Source organism: Ovis aries, chromosome 11 (assembly GCF_016772045.2).
Source record: "Ovis aries strain OAR_USU_Benz2616 breed Rambouillet chromosome 11, ARS-UI_Ramb_v3.0, whole genome shotgun sequence".
In the NCBI taxonomy this organism is placed as follows: domain Eukaryota; kingdom Metazoa; phylum Chordata; class Mammalia; order Artiodactyla; family Bovidae; genus Ovis; species Ovis aries.
Genome location: NC_056064.1, coordinates 27023625 through 27042893, shown reverse-complemented (window position 1 = coordinate 27042893; position 19269 = coordinate 27023625). Strand labels below are relative to the sequence as shown.

Sequence of the window (19269 nt, the reverse complement as noted above, 5' to 3'; positions counted from 1 at the left end):
TGCAGTAATCGCTCTGAATATGCAAGAACAGATCAAGATGGCGAGGCCGGTTGCTGTCCGGAAGTAGCTGATAGCTGTCGAGCGGCCTCCTGGGACGGGTGGGCATCTCCTGGCCTCTAGTGGGGCGCTGTATGGAGAAGGCGCTGTATGTATCCAGAAGGTTCTGGATTCGCGACCTGAGCCGCTCAGAGGCCTCAGCTCAGCGGCTTGCTCCGGAAGGACGTTGGCCACCGCCGTCCGGGAGAGAGCACGGGACCGCGACAATCCAAGAAAAGCAGATTAACAACTGGGCGGGACACAAGTCCTGAGGCACTAGGGGTCAAGGCATCTGAACATTAGGAAATCCTCCCCCTTCTAGAATATTTCAAAAATAAGATGGGGCGGAGGGTGCGGGGATCCCAGGGGATTCTCCAAGCCGGGGAAAAGGGGGGAGAAGGACTTCCACTGTCCTTCCAAAGCAGAGATGACACCAACTGCACAGCCACATTCAGAGTGATCCTTGTTTGATGTCAATATCACGTCACCACCCCAAGGTGGGGAGGCATAACCACGAGAAAGGGAAACTATCGCTCAGGGAAAGAAAAGCACTCTCCCTTCCCCCAGCGCAGCTGCTTGCTCCGTTTGCCTGAAAGCCCCAAGCACTCCAGCCCCAAAGCTCCTCTCTGCTGCCCAGGGAAAAATCCTCTCCGCGGTTCATGGCCTGCCTGCCTCAGCCCCTTCCTTGGGCCTGCTCCTCAGACCTCCCTTCAAGCCCCAGCCTAGACTCCAAATACGTTGGTCTCCAGGCTTATTCCAAGACTTCTCAGCAGTCCCTCTCCACCAAGTCCCCAAGTCATCCTTGACTCGAAGGGGTGTCCCTCTCCTACAGCAGTTCTTTCCTAGTCACTTGTTCTCCCATGTTTGTATTCCAGTTTTTCCTTCTTTTTACCCAGCCCCCCACCCCACCCCCAGGCTCTCAAGTTGGATCTCACTCCTCCACCTGCCCTTCCCTCTCACAGCTGAGGTTCTGGGCAGTGATAATGGCAATGCTGCCCAAAACGACCCCTGCCCCCATGATGTCAGAAGGTGCCACGGTCTCATAGAGCACATAGTATTGCAGCATCAAGGCCACCACCACCTCAGAGTGCAGGACGGCACACACCAGGGCGGGGTGGGCCTTAGTGACCGCATAACTCACACACACAAAGGAGACCAGGGCAAGGATCCCCACTGCCCCCACACAGCTCCAACTCAGAGGATCCTTGGGCAGCACGGGGGTCTGCAGCATAAAGAGGCCTGGCACAGAGCCCACCAGCCCCACCAAACCAAACAGGAAGGCCACTGTTGGTAGGCAGGAGGGAAAGTCCAGGGAGCGATACACCAGGAGCCCCAGTGACAGTGCCAGGCCACCAAGGAAAGCAAGCACATAGCCTAGGGCAGTGTAGAGGCCCGTGGTCCCCTCCTGCAGGGTCCCTAGTCCAGGTCCCACAATGATGATGAGTCCCAGAGTGCTGCCCAACAAGCCACACCAGTCATAGCCGCTGAGACGCTGGCTCTCAAGGCAGAGGGCGAGGAGAGCAGAGCAGACTGTGGAAGAACCTTTGCGGACGGTGGCAGCGTTGCCGGCGGGCACCACCTGAACTGCACTGTAGGCACATCCGATGCTGAGGACGTTGAGCAGGGCGTGGAGGCAGGCCCTGCCCCGGACATCGGGAGGTCCTAAGAGGGGGTCACCACGAAGTTTAAGTAGCAGGGCAATGGGGAGGTGGAAGAGGCATCGACAGATGAGCAGCTCCAGCGAGGGAAAGTGGGAAGCCTGGTAAGCCATACGGGAGAAGGGGCCCACGAAGCCAGCAGGTAGGCCCCCACCCAGCAGGGCCACGAGCAGGCCCTTGGTGGCATCGGAGGGCCGGCAGCGCTGGTGCGATGAGAGACTGGGCGGAGTGGAGGGCGGTGATGGCTGCGTGAAGTCAGGTAGGTTGAAGTAGGGGTGACTGCCAGCCTGTTAGGGAGAAAGGAGCTCGGGCATTAGGGCAGCCATAGCCCAGGGGACATGGGGCAGAGCACATGCTAGGCTGAGCTCTGGGACCCTGTGGGACAGTAGAGGGGCAGGCTGTCTTTCTGAGGAACTCTTGGGAGCTAGTCAGGGCCTAAAAGATGGATGAGGTGGTATAGTGTGGGCCTTGAGTTGCTAAAGTAGGAAGCGGGGAGTGAGCAGTCCTGGAGTATCTCAGGGTAAGTTGTTCCTGGGAGGAGAAAAAAAGGACCTAGGGATGCTCTGTCGATTTGAGGAAGGGGAGGCGGCCTCAGGTGCTGTGTGTCTGTGTGATGTCACAGGTTCCAGGGACATCTAGGAACACCATGATGAATTTCACTTGTGGGCGTCTAGGAAATCTGGGCAGTCTCAGGGAAGGGGGGGAAAGGAAGCAGCCAGGAGCTACAGGGAAGGGGGTCCCTGCTCCCCTGCCCCCCACACTCACCATCTTTCCTTGGACTTCCTCCTCTCCTCCTGACTCAGGGACCCTGGGCCCTTCAGAGCTCCAGCCATTGTGACCTGGTTGGAGGGGTTCTTCCCTGGAACCCTCCTGAGGTGGGGGTGGAGGTTCTTCCCTGGAACCTCCCTCAGGTGGAAGTGGGCCAATTTTCTTGTTTCCAATTCTGCTTTATTTCTCTGTGACTCTAAAGTCTGTCTGGTTCCTTTTTTCCTCTTTTCAACCATGTCTGTGATGAGACGTCTTTGGTTTTTAGTTAATTTATTTGTCTTGCCCTGTTTCAGAAAGCTTTTATGGACAGCACCTCTGAGGGCCAGCTCCTGCATCTCCTGAGTTTTGAATTTTTGAACAGCAGGGAGGAGTCTTCGGGACAGTCCCTCTGGAGTTTGAGGAATGTGTTTCTTCTCTGTGTGCTTCCACCTGGTGTTGTTGGTGCTGTCCCCGGGAGGTCCACACCAAGGCCCCTGCATTTACGCAGAGTACATGGATGTGGTGTTTCAGTCCCTGGGAACAAAATAGCAAGCGGGTGTGTTCGTCTGCACTGGTAGTCATTTAGCTGTACCTGTTCTGTAGGTCTGGCGGGGGTCCCTGTGCATTTCTGGAGAGGGCGTGGGTGTGGGTGTTTTTCCAGGGCTGCCCCTGCGAGTATGTTGAGCTGGGTCTGCGGGTCCCACTGGGCCTGATTGTGAGCCTGCCACGTTGTGTGCCCGCGGAGAGGGTGTGCATGTTCTAGGCTGTGTGCACTACGGAGTGAAGCGCTGCAGGGGGGCGGGAGGGGAGGGTAAGCCCCTTCTCACAGAGTATAGTCAGGCCCGCAGCCCGGTTTGGTGCCCACTAGTCCGGCGGCCTTGCGTGGCCTCGGTCCCTTCCCAGGATCGGTCCGGGCGCAGGCCGTCGGGCGCGCTGGCGCCACAAGCCCGAGCCAGGAGCCTGGTGTCTGTGCCGGCTGCGCTGCGCCGGCCTCCTCTCAGCGGCAGCGGCGGCGGCGCTGGGGGGGTACTGTTTCCGGGGGTGGGGGTGGGGGTAGGACCGGGGCGGGGGGAGCCGATGATGTCAGCGGCGGCGGCGGCGGCGGCGGGGACGGGCCGGGGCCGGGCGCTGGGGGGGGCCGGGGCCGGAGCCGGAGCCGGAGCTGGAGGCGGGCGAAACCGGAGCGGCCGGGGGCGGCCACGGTGATGAGCCGGGCCTGGCGGACACGGCGCCATCGCAGTCAGGTGGGCCCCAGGGCGAACCGGGCAGGGCCAGGGCGGACCGGAGCCAACAGCCGGGCCCCCTCCCCGCTGCCCGGTGCCGCGGGGGCCCGGGCCGCGCCCCGAGCCGCGACCGCTCCCCTTTGGGGTTGACCTGGGGGCTCAGGGGTCGGGGGCTGAGTCTGGCCCCGCCTCCAGGCGCGCAGGGCGCTGGGGGGCGACTAAGGGGGCCCGGGTACGGCGTCCGACTCGGCGGCGGTCGGGGCGGGGGTGCGGGGGGGAGGCGGGTGCGATCGCCTGGGGCCTTGGAAAGGGCCGCGCTCACTCCTCACTTGAAGGGTTAATTCTGCAGCCCGGTGTCCCCCTCCCCCCGTGGGGCAGGTTGGGGGTGGGGTGGGGCTGGTGTGAGCCCGGGCCGGCGCTGCAAGCTGCTGGGAGGGCGATGGCGTAGGAGCCAGGCAGAAGGGGGGAGGGGTGGGCCGCCGAGCGCCCCAGAGTTGGGGTGTGCGGGGTGCGCAGGGCGAACAGGGGCCCCAGAGCCGCTGCGCCGTCGGGGCAGGGTTGTGGCTGCGAGTCCTGGAGCTTGTGTGTCTCCTGCTGTGTTGTGGGGCAAGGTAAACCTCTCCTAATCACCACTGTTTGCTGGTCTGGTAGCCAGGGGTCCAGCAGGGCCCTACCAGGCCATGGGGACACAAAGCCAGATGGAAGGGTATCCAAGTGTTGTGAGGCAGAATGACAAGATGTGGCCCTGTGGCTCTGGGTGACAGGTCCGCATTTGAAGCTGCGCACAATACCTGCGGAGTTTGTTAGGTGTGGGGTTTTATGTATGTTTCATACTGGCGTGTGTTTTCTTGCACATATGTGTCTGGTCCTGCACACATGAACTATTTGTGAACTGTTGTTTTCTGCAGAGCTGGTGACGGGTAAGTGCTGTGGAGGGCACCCAAGTGCTGGCTGTGTGTGCTCAGTTGGAGGGGGCAGTTGTGTACCCTTGAGTCAGAAGGTGTTGGGTCTGGTCCGGTTTCTGCGGCCCTGCTGAGGTGTGGTCCAGTCTTGGCGAAGATGGCCTACTGGATGGGTTTGTGGGTCCGTGTGACGACTGGGTGGCATGGAAGTGGGGGTGCATATCTAGAACTCGGGTCCTGCAGGCCCCGTGGGAAGTGAGAACCCCCGGTGTGTCTCAGGTACCTGTGGGGCAGCTGGTACTGGTGCCTGGGGTTCTGGGTGGAATGTGCAGGTTGTGTTTATGGGATCACGGGCAGCTGAGCGAGGGGAAGGTTGTGTGTTTGCAACATTCCCTACGGGATTCTTTTGTGACGTTGTTTGTGGGAGCCTTTCGGGCCGGGAGGCAAGCTGGTCAGAAAACACTTGTAGGGAGGGAGGTGGCGTGACAAGGGCAATGTGGGCCTCAGACTCCGGAGATCAACCGCGAGCTGTGTGTGCGTGCCTGCTCCTGCGTGTTGAAGTGGCTGTGTGGGGCCGCTCTGGGTATGTGTTATGAAGAAGGCGGGGAGATAAATATGGGGCAGAGCAAGGGCAGCAGGCGGGAGGCCTGGGTGTTGTCGGGTGGCCTGGCTAGTCCGTGCAGGGTCTGCGTGCTTGCCCCTTGCCGGCCCGCCCAGCGTGTCAGGGTCACCAGGAGGAGAGGCCTGGCGGCTGCAAGGAAACTCAGCTTGGACAAAGTGGCTCCTTGGCCATGTTTACGTAAAGGCCGGGTGTGACTCTTGTCACTGAAATGGAAAAAAGAAATACGAAGTTTTCAGTCTCCTCCTCCTGCTTCACCCTCTCTCTGTCCCCCTTGCTGGTATCTCTGCTTTTCCATCTCTTCTGTGACGCAGACTAGGCCACTCCTGCGACTGTGGAAGGGTCTGGAAACGGAATTTGCTCGCTAGGCAGATTCCTCAGAACAGGTTTTCCTCACCTTTGGGGCCCTGGCCCTTCTGTAGGGGTGTGTGTATATGTGTGTCTGTGTGTTCCAAGGGTGCACACCCTGTGGTCTGTGCCTGGCCTGGCTAGGAGGGGGTATGTGCGTGGGGGCTGGGTGGATGCTATGGCTAGGCCCCCTGCCCGGGGGCGTGCTGGCTGCTGTGTCAGGCCTGCACAACAGGTGCACCATGGCCTGGTGGAGGGGAAGGAGGCCTAGATGAGAATCGAGGAGTTCAGGCCCTACCACTTCCTCGCCAGCACTTTCCCTAAGTGACCCTCAGTTCCTCATCTATAAAATGGGGCTAATCACCTTCCCTGTCCGTCTTCCAACAGGGCTGTAGGTACGTAGCACATGGGAAGCATACCTGGAAAGTAGCTACAGTTTGGGGACTATGCCCGTGCCAGCCACTGTCAGCCCTGTGCCAGCACTGAGCCCCTTCTTGGGGCTTGGTTAATAATGACAGCAGGAAACACCTATTGAACACTTACTGTGTACTAGGCACTGTTCTTAATGCTTTTACGTATGATCACTCATTTAGTCTTCCCAATGCTGGATGAAAGTGGGAGTTCTAATTATTTCCCTTTCTCAGATGAGACAGCCGAGGTCCAAAGAATTCATATGCCCAAAGCCATTTAGCTAGTAAAAGGTAAAGCTGGATTTGAACCCAGGCAATCTGACTCCAGATCCTGGGCTCTTATATGCCGTCCCCTGCTGCCCTTCTGAAGCTTGTGGTGGGCTTCTCCGTGCATCCCCCTCCACATACATACACACACTTCTGCCCAATTTCTGCAGAACTTAACACCTGCAGTAATTCATTTCAGAAGACTGGTATGTTTCAACAGTGATTCAGGGAGTCCCTGCCTGGGAGGGAGAACTTAGCGTTCGCTGCTGGGTGCTGGCCACACGGGCACAAAATGTTGATGAAGTAGGTGAAGGAGAGATTGTCCTTGTTCTGAGGGTCAGGGAGGACCAAGACAAAGGTGGCATTTGAGGTAAATTTCAACATTTTGGAGGTATTTGGAGAAGAGGCTGGGCAAAGTTTTTATTTCTAGCAGGAGAACCAGCACAGGCAGAGGCCTGGAGGTGTGGGAGTGCTGAGGCTGGAGGGCACACCAGAAGCTGGAGGGGAGATTCACTCCAGGCAAGAGGAGAGAGGAAGATGGGGACTGGACACTTGAATACCCAGCTGGTGAATTTGAGCTTTATTCTGGAATGGAGGCTAGAGAGGGGTTCAGAGCCCAGGAGTGACAATGCCTGAGCTGCTTCGGGGCTGTTGATTCTCAGTGAGAGGAAGCCTGGATGGGAGATGCTAAGACTGGAAGCAGGGGACTAGCTGCAAGCCCTGGCCTTGAACCATGAGACTGTTAACAAGGCCTTGAGCTAGTTTGGGGGCCAGAGGTAGGGTAGAGGGAAAGCTTCCAGAGCCATTCCCAGGCTAGGCCACAGATCTGACCAGACTCGGTGACGGCTAGATGTGGGGAGCAAGGTCAAGGGAGGAGTCAGACTTGACACAGTTAGCCTTTAGCACATGAGCTCCTGTGTGTGTGTGTGTGTGTGTGTGTGTGTGAGTGATAGTTCTGGCAGCCTGCTAGCTGGCCCCAGCCCCCTTAAGGCAGGACCTGATGGTGTGACAGAGGGGAGGACCCAGCATCTGGGTTCACATGAGCCAATTCTGACCCTGCTGTTCACAAGCTGTGTGACCTTGAGCAAGGTAAATCCCTCTATGAGCCTCAGTTTCCTCACTTGTAAAACTGGGATAATGTAAATGCCAACTTGGAGTGGCTGAGGAAACCATTAAATGAGGCAATGCATGTAAAGCCCTGGGAGTAAAAACATAGATAAATAAAAAATAAAGCCTTGGAGGTGTATTAGGCAAAGCACGAGTGCCCCCGAAGCGATCAAGTTACACTCGCCACCCCCAGCTCCTGGCCAGCTCAGTCCTAGCCTGAGGATGGTTTCCTTCCTAAAGGTGGACACAGTCCAGGTAGGCTTTAAGAAAGCAGGTTCATTCATTTACCCAAAATGTTTTGAATCCTCCTACCATGTATCAGGCACTGTTCTAGGTACTGGATGGAGCAGTGGACAAAGCAGACAAAAATCCATCCGTCCCTTGGAGCTTGCCTTCTAGAGATGAAAGAGCAGTAGTCTTAGTAAATGCCAAGGAGGAAAATAAAGTAGGGAGGGGGATAGGAAGCTTGGGGAGGTCCAAGGCAGCCAGGGAGGGCCTTGGGGGAAGGTGACTTTTGAGTCAAAGCTGAAAGGAGGTGGGATAGCAAGGCGTGAGGCTGCCTGAGGAGAGAATGTTCCAGGCACAGGGAACAGCCGGAAGTGGAGGGTATCTCGTGGTGGTGCTCACATCCCCACCTCAGTCACACCTCTTAAGATCACACAGCCAGTTAAGAGTAGAGAAACGGTAAAAACAAATAAAAAAACTAAAACCACAGAGCCATCAGACCTACCATGAAGCCTGATTTCTGCCCCTTTTCTTCACCACTTCCCCCCACCATTTTCCGGGACTGAGTTCCAAGATGATAATAAGAGCTAGTACTTCCTGAGCATCTGCTGTGTGCCCAGCACTCTTCTAGGTACAGCCGGTCATCAGCTTGTTTATTCTCTACAGCCCTACGTAATGGGTGCACTTCATTATCCCCAGCTCGTAGACAAGGAAACCGACATATCGAGAGGTGAAGTAATTTGCCCAGGGTCTCATAACCAGTGTCTGCTCCACCTTGTATAACCCCAGCAGGGCAGCGGCCAGTGGTGGGGCAGTTGAACTCAGGAGAGCCGGATCCAGACCCCGTTTGGTTAGTAGAGAGACCAGGGACAAGTCACCCCACCACTACATTCTCTCTGCCTGCAAGTGTGGCGTCTAGAGTATTTAAAGCCTCCGTTTCCTCATCTGTACAGTGGGGTTGACACTAGCCCCTGCCTCCCTGTGGTCCTTTTGAGTGCTGAAATGAGATGATGCAGATAAAATGCTTAGTGCCAGATTTGACACAATGTTTATCTCAACAGCAGCTCCAAGTATCATGACGCTGACGGTTCTAGGTGATCTCCAAGGGCCAAGACAGCCTTGGACCTCTGTGGTTCTGAAAATGCTTGGATAGGCCTTGTCCATATATCTTGACAGTCCAGCACACAGCCACGCCTTGGTAGGTACCAAACCCATATGGTTGTGCGAGTGGGCAGGGCTGGCCAAAGGGTGAGTAGCAGCTAGAATCAAACCTTTTATTTGCTCACCTGTGCAGAGCTGCTACCTTGAAGAGGCCTTTCCTCTAGTTTTTCCCCTTCCTCTAATTTTCACAAAGATCCTAGATGGGCTGATGGGGAGCCCTAGTGGGTTCTGTTTCAAGAAAAACAGAACTGTTATCCTATACACTCTACTCACAACACTTCTGACACCAGACATGTGGAGTTTCTTCCCCCACACTGGCCAATTCTCTGACACTAGCTGTGTGTCCTACAATTCAATTCAATTCTGATATTATCTGCCTGGAGATAGCATCAGATTCCACAGGTTAAGGGCTCATTCCCACAAGACTGCCCCCACTTCAGATACCAGTTTGCAAGCCCAGACCTCCTGTACTTTTTTTTTTTACAGCTTTTTAAAATTTTTATTAACTTTTTTTTGGCCACACCACGCTGAGTGTGGGTTCTTAGTTTCCAGACCAGGGATTGAACCCATGTCCGCTGTAGTGGAAGCTCAGAGTCCTAACCACTGGACCACCAGGGAATTCCCCAAACCTCCTGTACTTCTGACTGACCAGCAAGAATCAGGCTTTCTCACAACCCGCCTCCTCAGATTTGATAATTTGCTAGGATGGCTTATAGAACTGAGGGAAATACTTGTGTTTATTGGTTTATCATATAATAAAGGATATGATAATAGGCAGATGAAGAGGTCTGGAAGGGTCCTGAGTGCAGGAGCTTCTGTCTCCACAAAGCTGGGCTGTGCCACCCTCTCACCATGGAGATGTGTTTAGGAACTGGAAGCTCTCTGAACCCCATAGTTTAGGGATTTTTATGGAGGCCTCATCACATAGGCATGATCAATTATTAACTCAGTCTCCAGGCCCTCTCCTGTCCCCAGAGGCAATGGGGGCTGGGGCTGAAAGTTCCAAACTTCTCATCATGGCTTGGCCTTTCCGGTGACCAGCCCCCATCCAGGACTACATGGAGAGTCACCTCTTTAGAACAAGAGACATTTCTGTCACCCAGGAAATTCCAAGGGGTTTAGTTTAGGAGCTTGATGTTAGGAACTGGGGTCAAATGTTAGAATAAGATGCCTGCGGACACGACTGAAGCGACTTAGCAGCAGCAGCAGCAGCAGCAGCAACACCCCTATCTGGAGAAGGAAATGGCAGCCTAGTATCCTTGCCTGGAAAATCCCATGAACAGAGGAGCCTGGCGGGCTACAGTTCGCAGGGTCACAAAAGAGTCAGGCACCACTGAGCAACTAAACAACAGCGCTCCTATCACTTGGGAAATTACAAGAGTTTTAGGAGCCCTGTGTAAAGAATGGGAACAAAGGGGACTTCCTGGCGGTCCAGTGACTAAGATTTCACACTCTCAATGCAGGAGACCCAGGTTTGATCCCTGGTCAGGGAACTAGATCCCACAAGCTGCACCTAAAAGATTCCAAATGCCGCAACTAAGACCCAGCAAAGCCAAATATATATTTTTTAAAAAGAATGGAGACCAGGACCAAATATATTATACCTGACCGTTAAACAATGTAGGGGTTAGGGGCATGGACACTCTACCCAGTGGAAAATCTAAGTATAGCCTTACAGTCCGTATCCAGGGTTCTTCTGCGTGCTCAGATTCAACCAACCACAGATCTTGGAATACTGTAGTATTTACTACTGGAAAAAAAATCCACATAGAAGTGGATCTATGCAGTTGTTCAAGGGTCAACTTAATTTCTTATATCACAGTATCACAGCCGTAAACATCTCTTTCATCCTGATGTAGTATAATCAAGAATGAAAGCGTTGGAGCCGAACAGATCCCAGCCCTGCGACTAACTGATCTCGTATATCTCTAGTTGCGGCAAGCAGGGGCTACTCTTCCTTGCGGTGCATGGGCTTCTCATTGCGGTGGCTTCTCTTGTAGAGCACGGGCTCTAGGGTGTTTGGGCTTAATTGCTCCTTGGCATGTGAGGTCTTCCCAAACCAGAGATCGAACTTGTGTCCCCTGCGTTGGCAGGCGGATTCTCATCCACTGCCCCACCAGGGAAATCCCTGCCTGTCACTTAAAGTGAAGCTAACTGCTACATTTTAGAGTCGTGATGAAGAGCAAATGAGGTAATGCCAGTGAAGCACCGACTCTTGGGGGTCCCTGTTGGCTGGTGGTTGTCACAGAAGGGAGGAGGAGACCTTGTTCTCTTTCCCCATTTTGCAAACAGATGTGAACACCAGCCCAGGAATCCTTCCCCTGGATTCCTGACCCACCTGCAGTCCATCAACTGATGGGGTAGCACTTGACCTAGGTGTGTGCCTGGCACTCAGGGCTGTGAGAAACTTTGATTCTCATCCCTGTTTACCTCCTCCGGGAGAGGACTGAGGGCTGCCTTTTGGCTGAAGAGAAAAGGCCTCTTAGTCCAGACAGTATGAGTAATAAATAGGAAGAGAGCATTTTGGGGGGGTGGGGTGGGAATTGCATGAGGAACTCCTGACACAGGACACCTCAGAGGTCATGTGTGACCCTGGGCGTGTGGAAGGGGAGGGCCCCCAGACTTTGTGGAGGGTAGACAAGAGGAGCTGAGAGCTCTGCTCTCAGGTCAGCAGGCCTGGCTCTGTGAACAGGCCCCACCTGTTAGGACCAGCTGTGTGTGTCTTTGGCTAAGTTACTCTATGGCTCTGGAACTGAGATCTTCAACTGAAAATTGAGCCCCCAAAGCTGAAGGTGTGAGTTGCCTTGCGGGCAGTGACTGCCATGGCTCACATTTGGGTTACCTGCTATTCCTTTTGGATGAGCCTCCCAGCAAGAGGTGAGGTAGGGGTTGTGTTCCCTGCCCCACCCTCACTTTTTTTTAAGCCAAAGGCCCAAATCCACCACCTCTCAGAGTAAGGAGGGGGACCCAAGCTTCCTCACTTCCAGTCTGGTGGCCTTCCCAGAGACTGGAGCAAGCTGGCACGTGTGTGCGAGACGGTGGTCTTCCGTGGTCCCCGGCACCTAGACACCCTCTCTAAGATTTATGTGACGAAGTCCTCTGCTAATTTGAATATCTAGCAGCTTGGTCCATTGAAAAAGGTCAAACAAATCTATTTTGATATGTAAATAAGACTGTTATAATGAGAGACAACATGCAAATCTTTGATTTCCTTTGAGTCCCAAAGATTGGGCTCAAGGGACTTGAGACTGATCCAGCAGGGTTCCCTGGGCCTATAGGATTGAACCGATGTCGCTGGATTTTTTTGAGGCAAATTGGGAATATGCAAATTATCTTATTCCTGTACTTCTGGGGGCCAGCAGTACAGGCTTTGCAATAATCTGTGACATCCTAGGTCCGATTAGAGGCCACTGAGCAAGTAACCTGATTGGTTCCCAGGAGGGTCAGGGTCTCTAGAGCTGCCCAGGCTCTCTGACCCTCCATGCGGCACCACTCCCCACCTCCTGGGTCAGCCTCCCGCCCAGTTCCCTTCCCGAGGATGCAGTTTCTGTTTCTCCACAGAGGGAAGAAGCACAGCAGAAGGGACTTGCTGAGCCACCTCCGCTCCACTCCATGTTGGCTGTGCTCTCAGGTGAGACGGGTGAGAGGTCTGCTGGGAGGGAGACTGGGCCTGAGGCTGCAGGCGAGCAAAGCAGCCATATCCTCCAGGCTGAGGAGGCCTGAGAAATGGCCATCAGCTGTGGGGGCTCCCTCCCCCTCCCAGTGGGAGAGAGGTGTCCATTGCTCCCCCCGGTTAGTCTGTAACTTGGAAGTCTTGACCCCTGACCTTCATCAAGACCTGAGGAATCCCTGGCCTCTTTCAGCCCCAGATGTCTGACAGAGGGGTGATGGACGTTGGCCAGACGTGGGGTGGCTAAGGTTAACCCCTCACTTCCATGATCAGAAGTCAGTCAGCCTTCCACCAGCCTCTGGCCAACAGCCTCCAACCCCTGCCCAGCTCGCCTCTGACTTGAAAGCCCCCAGCCCTCCGCCTAGCCTCTGAGATCCTTCCCTGACCTCTTCTCCATCTAGGCTGGCGCCATGCCACCCCCAGCAGAGGTGACAGACCCGTCCCATGCACCCGCCGTTCTGCGCCAGCTCAATGAACAGCGGCTTCGTGGCCTCTTCTGTGACGTCACCCTCATAGCCGGAGATACCAAGTTCCCAGCTCACCGCAGCGTCCTGGCTGCTTCTAGTCCCTTCTTCAGAGAGGCACTGCTGGCTTCAGCTCCACTGCCCCTCCCACCCATCACTGGGGGCTCAGCCCCCAACCCCACCACCACCACAGCGGCCTCCTCCTCCTCCTCTTCCTCCTCCTCCTCTTCCTCCTCCTCTCCCTCTCCAGCCTCACCTTCAGCATCATCCCCACCTCGGGTCCTGGAGCTGCCAGGGGTCCCAGCAGCTGCCTTCTCTGATGTCCTCAATTTCATCTACAGTGCCCGGCTGGCATTGCCTGGTGGTGGAGGGGACGGGGCAGCTGTGGCAGAGATTGGTGCTCTGGGACGGCGTCTGGGCATCTCCCGGCTGCAGGGCCTGGGGGAGGGGGGTGATGCCTGGGTGCCTCCCGCTCCAGCTCCCGTGGCCACCTCACAGCCTGAGGAGGACAGCTTTGGGCCTGGGCCTAGGCCAGCTGGGGAGTGGGAGGGGGACAGGGCTGAGGCCCAGGGCCCTGACTCACAGCCTGCCTTGTCCCGGCGGCCCCTCCCCTGCCCCCGATGTGGGAAAAGCTTCATCCATCCCAAGCGGCTACAGACCCATGAGGCCCAGTGCCGGAGGGAAGCCAGCACTCGGGGGTCCGCCGGGCTGGGAGCCAGGGGTTCTGTCCCCAGTGGCCCTGCAGGAGTGGACGCCTCGGCCCTGCCCCCAGCGGTAGGCTTCCGAGGTGGTCCTGAGCACGTGGTGAAGGTGGTGGGTGGCCACGTGCTCTATGTGTGCGCGGCCTGTGAGCGTTCCTACGTGACCCTGTCCAGCCTAAAGCGGCACAGCAATGTACACTCGTGGCGGAGGAAGTACCCCTGCCGCTACTGCGAGAAGGTGTTCGCACTGGCTGAGTACCGAACCAAACACGAGGTGTGGCACACCGGGGAGCGCAGGTGAGTGCTCTGGACAGCCAGGGACTCGGGGTGGATGGGGGTGGAGAGGTCACATGGGACCTAGTCCACTTAGGGACCAAATGGACAAGGGAGGGAATGGGCAGAGCATGGGGCCCAGAAAGCCATTCTCAGATGCCTGCTCACCCACTGGCCCCTGCTCGTGTGCTTTCTGTCATTCACCCTTCTGCCTCCCTCCAGCCCCGTTTCCTTCCACTGATGTTTATTTCTTAGCAACGCCAGGTGTCACGTCCTGGCTTGGTGATGTGGAAAAGGCCAAGGAGGAAACAGAAAGTTGCCTCATGGGGCAGGACAATAGGAAGCACAGGCATGTCCATCTACTGTTCTAATGTATCCTTGTTGATAAGATACTTCCCCATCTGTCAGGTGAGCTTCAGAAGGCGGCTTTGGGAGTTAGGCAAGGTATGTGATTATTCCCAATTCACAGATGGAACAGCTGAGGCCTGGCGTTGCACAGCCAGTGGGGGACACTGAACTAGGACTGGTGTCCCTTCTGAGGCTGGTGAGACAAGCAGCATGAGAGAAGGGTGAGCAGATGGCTGGGGCAGGTCAAGGTCTGAGCGGAGACAGGAGAGAAAATGGAAAGTTAAGGCCCTAGCCTCAGGGTCCCTGACTCAACTGGCTCTGTCCCTGGCCCAGGTACCAGTGCATCTTCTGCTGGGAGACCTTTGTCACTTACTATAACCTGAAGACCCACCAGCGAGCCTTCCACGGCATTAGCCCGAGCCTCCTGGCCAGTGAGAAGACGCCCAATGGAGGCTATAAGCCCAAGCTCAATACCCTCAAGCTGTACCGCCTGCTCCCCATGCGAGCGGCCAAGCGGCCCTACAAGACCTACAGCCAGGGAGCCCCCGAGGCCCCCCTCTCTCCAAGCCTCAACACACCGGCCCCTGTGGTGATGCCGGCCAGCTCGCCACCTGGACCCCCACCTGCCCCAGAGCCTGGCCCCCCACCATCTGTCATCACTTTTGCCCACCCGGCTCCCTCAGTCATTGTACATGGGGGCAGCAGCAGTGGTGGAGCAGGGAGTGGGCCGGCCAGCACAGGGGGGGCCCAAGCCGCCTCAGTCATCACTTACACTGCTCCCCCACGGCCCCCCAAAAAACGTGAGTACCCACCTCCTCCCCCGGAACCTGCAGCCGCACCAACCAGCCCAGCCACAGCAGGCAGCCCAGCCACAGCTGCAGGGCCCGCCACAGCCACGGAGGAGGCCAAGGGCCGGAACCCGCGGGCCACGAGGACTCTGACATACACGGCCAAGCCGGCTGGCGGGATTGGCGGGGGCGCGGGTCCCCCTGCAGGGCCTGGCCGGGGCCCCTCTCAGCCCCAGGCCCCACCGCCACTGTGTCAGATCACTGTGCGAATCGGTGAGGAGGCGATTGTCAAGCGCCGCATCTCAGAAACAGACCTGCGTCCCGGGGAGCTAAGCGGCGAGGAGGTGGAGGAGAGCGAGGAGGAGGAGGAGGATGAGGAAGATGAGGACGAGGAGGAGGAGGAGCAGGGGGAGTCCAAGGCTGGCGGCGAGGACCAGCTTTGGAGGCCCTACTACTCCTACAAGCCCAAGCGCAAGGCCGGAGCCGCGGCCCTGGCTAGCAGCGGAGGCAGCGGGATGCCCAGAAGCCGCCGGCCACCTCGCTGGAGACAGAAGCTGGAACGGAGGAGCTGGGAGGAGACTCCAGCAGCTGAGGGCCCCACGGGGCGTGCCCGTAGCGAGAGGAGACACCGCTGTGAGGACTGTGCCCAGACATTCGCCAGTCTGAGGAAGCTGCGCAAGCACCAGGAGGCCCACAGCGGGGGCCCCCACAGCTCCCGGTCTGGACGGAAGCCCTCCACCCGCCTCACCTGCCCTCACTGCGCCAAGGTGTGCAAGACAGCCGCTGCCCTGAGCCGCCATGGGCAGAGGCATGCTGCCGAGCGACCCGGGGGCACCCCCACGCCTGTCATCGCCTACTCCAAGGGCAGCACTGGTGCCAGAGCCGGGGAGATCAAGGAGGAGGCCCCCCAAGAGATGCAGGTCTCCTCCTCCAGCGGGGAGGCAGGTGGTGGAGGCGGAAGTGCTCCTGCCGAGGAAGCTTCTGAGCCTGCCTCGCTCCAGGACCCTGTCATCTCGGGAGGAGAGGAGCCCTCCGTGGGGGCAGGAGGGGCCACCTATGCATACCCACCTGTGCAGGAATTTCCACTGGCTCTGATTGGGAGTGGCCGGGAATCAGGCAGTGGCAGGGGAAAAGGTGGGAGTGAGGGGCCAGGCGGGGCTGGCGGGGGAGACCGGATGGAGGCGATGGGGGCTGCCAAAGTCACCTTCTACCCTGAGCCCTACCCACTCGTCTATGGTCCCCAGCTCCTCGCCGCCTACCCTTACAACTTCAGCAATTTGGCCGCTCTCCCGGTCGCTCTTAACATGGTCCTACCTGATGAGAAGGGTGGGGGGGCCCTTCCCTTCCTACCAGGGGTCTTTGGCTACGCAGTCAATCCTCAAGCAGCAGCCCCTACCCCCCCAACCCCACCACCCCCAACTCTTCCTCCGCCGGTTGCCCCCAAGGGAGAAGGGGAGAGGGCAGGGGTTGAAAGAACCCAGAAGGGAGATGTGGGGTGAGCTCTGGACCCAGATCCCCCCTTTCACCAGATGCCACCCTCCCTGAACCCCCGCCACTACCAGCTCCCCGGCCTCCCTGCCCCTTGGGAGCCCCTCCACACTCCTGTGCAGGGACCTGGGGGCCTCTGGAGCTCAGGGGTCAGGCTGCTTTGTGTGAGATTGTAGTTTTCCCACCACCTGGGAAGGGGTCTTCGGTGGTTCCCCTCTCAGTTCTCCTCCAGGGAATGGCCTCCGTGAGGGGCAGGGCCAGCTCATCCCTCCTCCAGCCCTTGGGGCAACTGAGCAATATACTTCCATGAATCTCTACTCACGGCCCCCACCAGCTCTGAATGTCTAACCCGCCCTCTGATTCCTAAACTTAGGGGGAAACCATCTTTCTCCCCGAATGTTCCCCACCCTGCATCTTGAAGCTTTCTCTAAGCCCTTGCCCAGATGCTTCCTAGCACATTCCATCCTTTTGTGGCCCAGGGCCTGGACCAGACCATTGTGATACCCAACACTTACCCACCTGGGAGTGGGCTTCAGATGCCATTCTTCCCAAGGGTGGGTTTCTGTGTCCCTGTTCCCTTCACGTTAAGATGCCATGCCTTCCTTGGCTTCTACGCCTTTGGATCTTCCATATTCCTCCTCCTACTCCAAGACTGTGGAGATGGCTCTCCCATCCTGGTCAAAGAGCGGGGTGGGAGGGAGGGCTACCTATCTGTTCCTTGGCTGAGTTCTTTCCCAGCCCAGGCAGCACCAATCTCGGCCCTGCTTTGACCCTCAAATCTAGTAAGCCCCAGACTCTTCCACGGCGAAAGAGGTGAGTGGATTGTACCTCTTCCTGCCTCTGCATATGGCCTCATCTGGGCTAAGCCAGATTTGGGGGCCAGGAAGGAGAAGTTCTATATAGGATGGGGGAGAGGTCCTACTTCCTCCTTTTTTTTTTCCCAGATGGTTTCTCCCAGACTAGACCAAATAGCCAGAAAAATGATGGGGGTTGGATGGGTAGGTAAGCCCGAGATTTGCACACGACCTCCCATCCTTACCTTAGCCCTCTTTTTCCCCAGTATCACTTCCCTCACCAATTACTCCAGATGGTTTTTGGGGAACCATCCTACTCCCCTGGTGGGCTTTGGGGTATCCCCACCAACTTTCCCTCCAAAATAGCACCTTACACCCCATCTTTGACTCAGTTTCCCACACCCAAAGATCCCAGCCTAGGGATGGGGTACAGGGACCTTGTAAGTCCCTAATCCCTAATTTGCACTAGTTAACCCTGGTCAGGGGTCCCTATGTTTCCTTCCAGTGGTGGAGTTGAAGAAATGTTCGCTCCTAATTCTGATAACTGGGCCTCCCCACTCTGTGATTGAATGAACACTTCCCATCCACCCACCTACCCCCCGCCACCCCACACACACACAAAAAGCTCAGAAGGGGAGAGCCAGTTTGGGGGAGCAAATTTGATAAATGGGAATTAGAGGAGTGCAGTTTAAAAAGGGGAAAAGTTGTCATCATCAAAATGGCAATCCTTTTCCCAGCTACTGTTTTTTGGGGCCAAGATGGCTGCCCTCTCAACTGATGCTGAAAGGGCAAGATCATGGCTTTTGGAGGGAGGTGGTTTGGCGGGAGGGACAGGAGCAGCCTCCTGCCTCCTCACACCCTCCCAGCAAACGGAAAGGGAGGTTTTCGACAGGCTCCCTGAATGTTAACCATGGAGGAGTGTCGCTCCTTCACTCCTCCTCCGTCTCTTTGCACTTTTCTTGGTCTTGGCCGCAGTCCGAGTGAAGAGTTTCCTACTGAATGTACTGAGTTCCAATTTTTAAGGGGGAGAAAAGATTAAAACAGGGAAAAATGCAAAAAAAAAAAAAAATCACTAAAAAATTCCCACAAATCTTGTTTCTGGCACTTTAGAAAAACTGCGAAAAAAAAAAGTACATAATAAAGAATACATATATATATCTACACACAAATTATATATATAAATATATATATATATACACAGCGGAACCACAGGAGAGACTGAGGAAGGCCTTGGAGGCAGGGGGCGGGTGCGACGACAGTGCCCCTGTATCCTTAACCTGCACTCCTCTGAGGCAGAACGGCACAGGAGATGGAAGGGGTTGAGGATGGACCAGGGAATTGAATTTCACAACAGGTCAAAATTCTAAAACCATGGACATTTTGGGAGAACTGAGACTGTAGACATTTATTTTGTTTTTTTTTTTTAATCTGATTTAGGAAAATAGTTTCCAGAATTTGGTGGTTCTGGGCAACAAAGGAGATTGTGCTGAAATGGAGATTAAAATACATGTATCTGAGCTGGGGAACTTGAACATTGTGAATTTCAGATGTTGGAAATTTGGGATTTTGCAATTTCGTCTTTTGAAAATTATCAAGTCTTGTCAGTTTGTGCCCTCTTTCCCCATGTTCCCTGGGAAGAAGGGTGACGGTGGAGTGGGAAGGCCACTGGTTCTGTGCCACAGCACGCAAGATTTAGAATTCTACAGACTCTAGCTCTATATGTAGTGAGGACCCAGATTTAGAGAAACTGACCAATATTTATCTCCGCATTTGTGTGTGTGTCCAACTCTCTAGGCCAATAAACCAACAAGACAAATGAATCGTGCTCTGCAGTGGGATGCCAGGTGCAATTATTGGCGTGGCTGGTGGGTCTGGCTGGACAGGGACACGCTAACCTCATCTCACAGGGATCCCTACAAGGTTAGCCCTGTTTTCCCTCTTTAGGACTTCCAGCAAACGAGTAGGTGTGAGCGCCTGTTGACCCTAGGTACTTCACTGTAATTGCTGCAGCCACTAGGCTCAAACTGACTTTGCTCTGAC

The 19269-nt window shown here is 56.0% G+C and overlaps 2 protein-coding genes across 5 annotated transcripts; one reads left to right on the top strand and one right to left on the bottom strand.

Annotated features, from left to right (window-relative positions):
* The first annotated feature begins 23 nt into the window (after window positions 1–23).
* ZBTB4 (zinc finger and BTB domain containing 4) lies at window positions 24–19049 on the top strand. Of its 4 annotated transcripts, none has more exons than XM_042256616.1 (4): window positions 24–3467; window positions 12265–12334; window positions 12775–13835; window positions 14493–19049. In XM_042256616.1, exons 3-4 carry the CDS (start codon window positions 12784–12786, stop codon window positions 16444–16446), a joined length of 3006 nt encoding a protein of 1001 aa, XP_042112550.1. In that variant the 5' UTR covers window positions 24–3467; window positions 12265–12334; window positions 12775–12783; the 3' UTR covers window positions 16447–19049. The 4 variants fall into 4 exon arrangements, with proteins under 4 accessions (XP_042112550.1, XP_027830766.1, XP_027830769.1 ...); XM_027974965.3 differs by lacking the exon at window positions 24–3467 and adding an exon at window positions 3554–3685; XM_027974968.3 differs by lacking the exon at window positions 24–3467 and adding an exon at window positions 4068–4275.
* Window positions 968–3440, bottom strand: SLC35G6 (solute carrier family 35 member G6). Its single transcript, XM_060395410.1, has 2 exons — window positions 2460–3440; window positions 968–1981 (listed from the first exon to the last, which is right to left on the bottom strand). Exons 1-2 carry the CDS (start codon window positions 2460–2462, stop codon window positions 968–970), a joined length of 1017 nt encoding a protein of 338 aa, XP_060251393.1. The 5' UTR covers window positions 2463–3440.
* Window positions 19050–19269: the final 220 nt, after the last annotated feature.

Coding starts and splice junctions, on each gene's coding strand:
- ZBTB4 (XM_042256616.1), top strand. CDS start 12,784: ATGCCACCCCCAGCAGAGGTGACAGACCCGTCCCATGCACCCGCCGTT. Junction 13,836..14,492: donor TGGCACACCGGGGAGCGCAG/GTGAGTGCTCTG, acceptor TCCCTGGCCCAG/GTACCAGTGCATCTTCTGCT.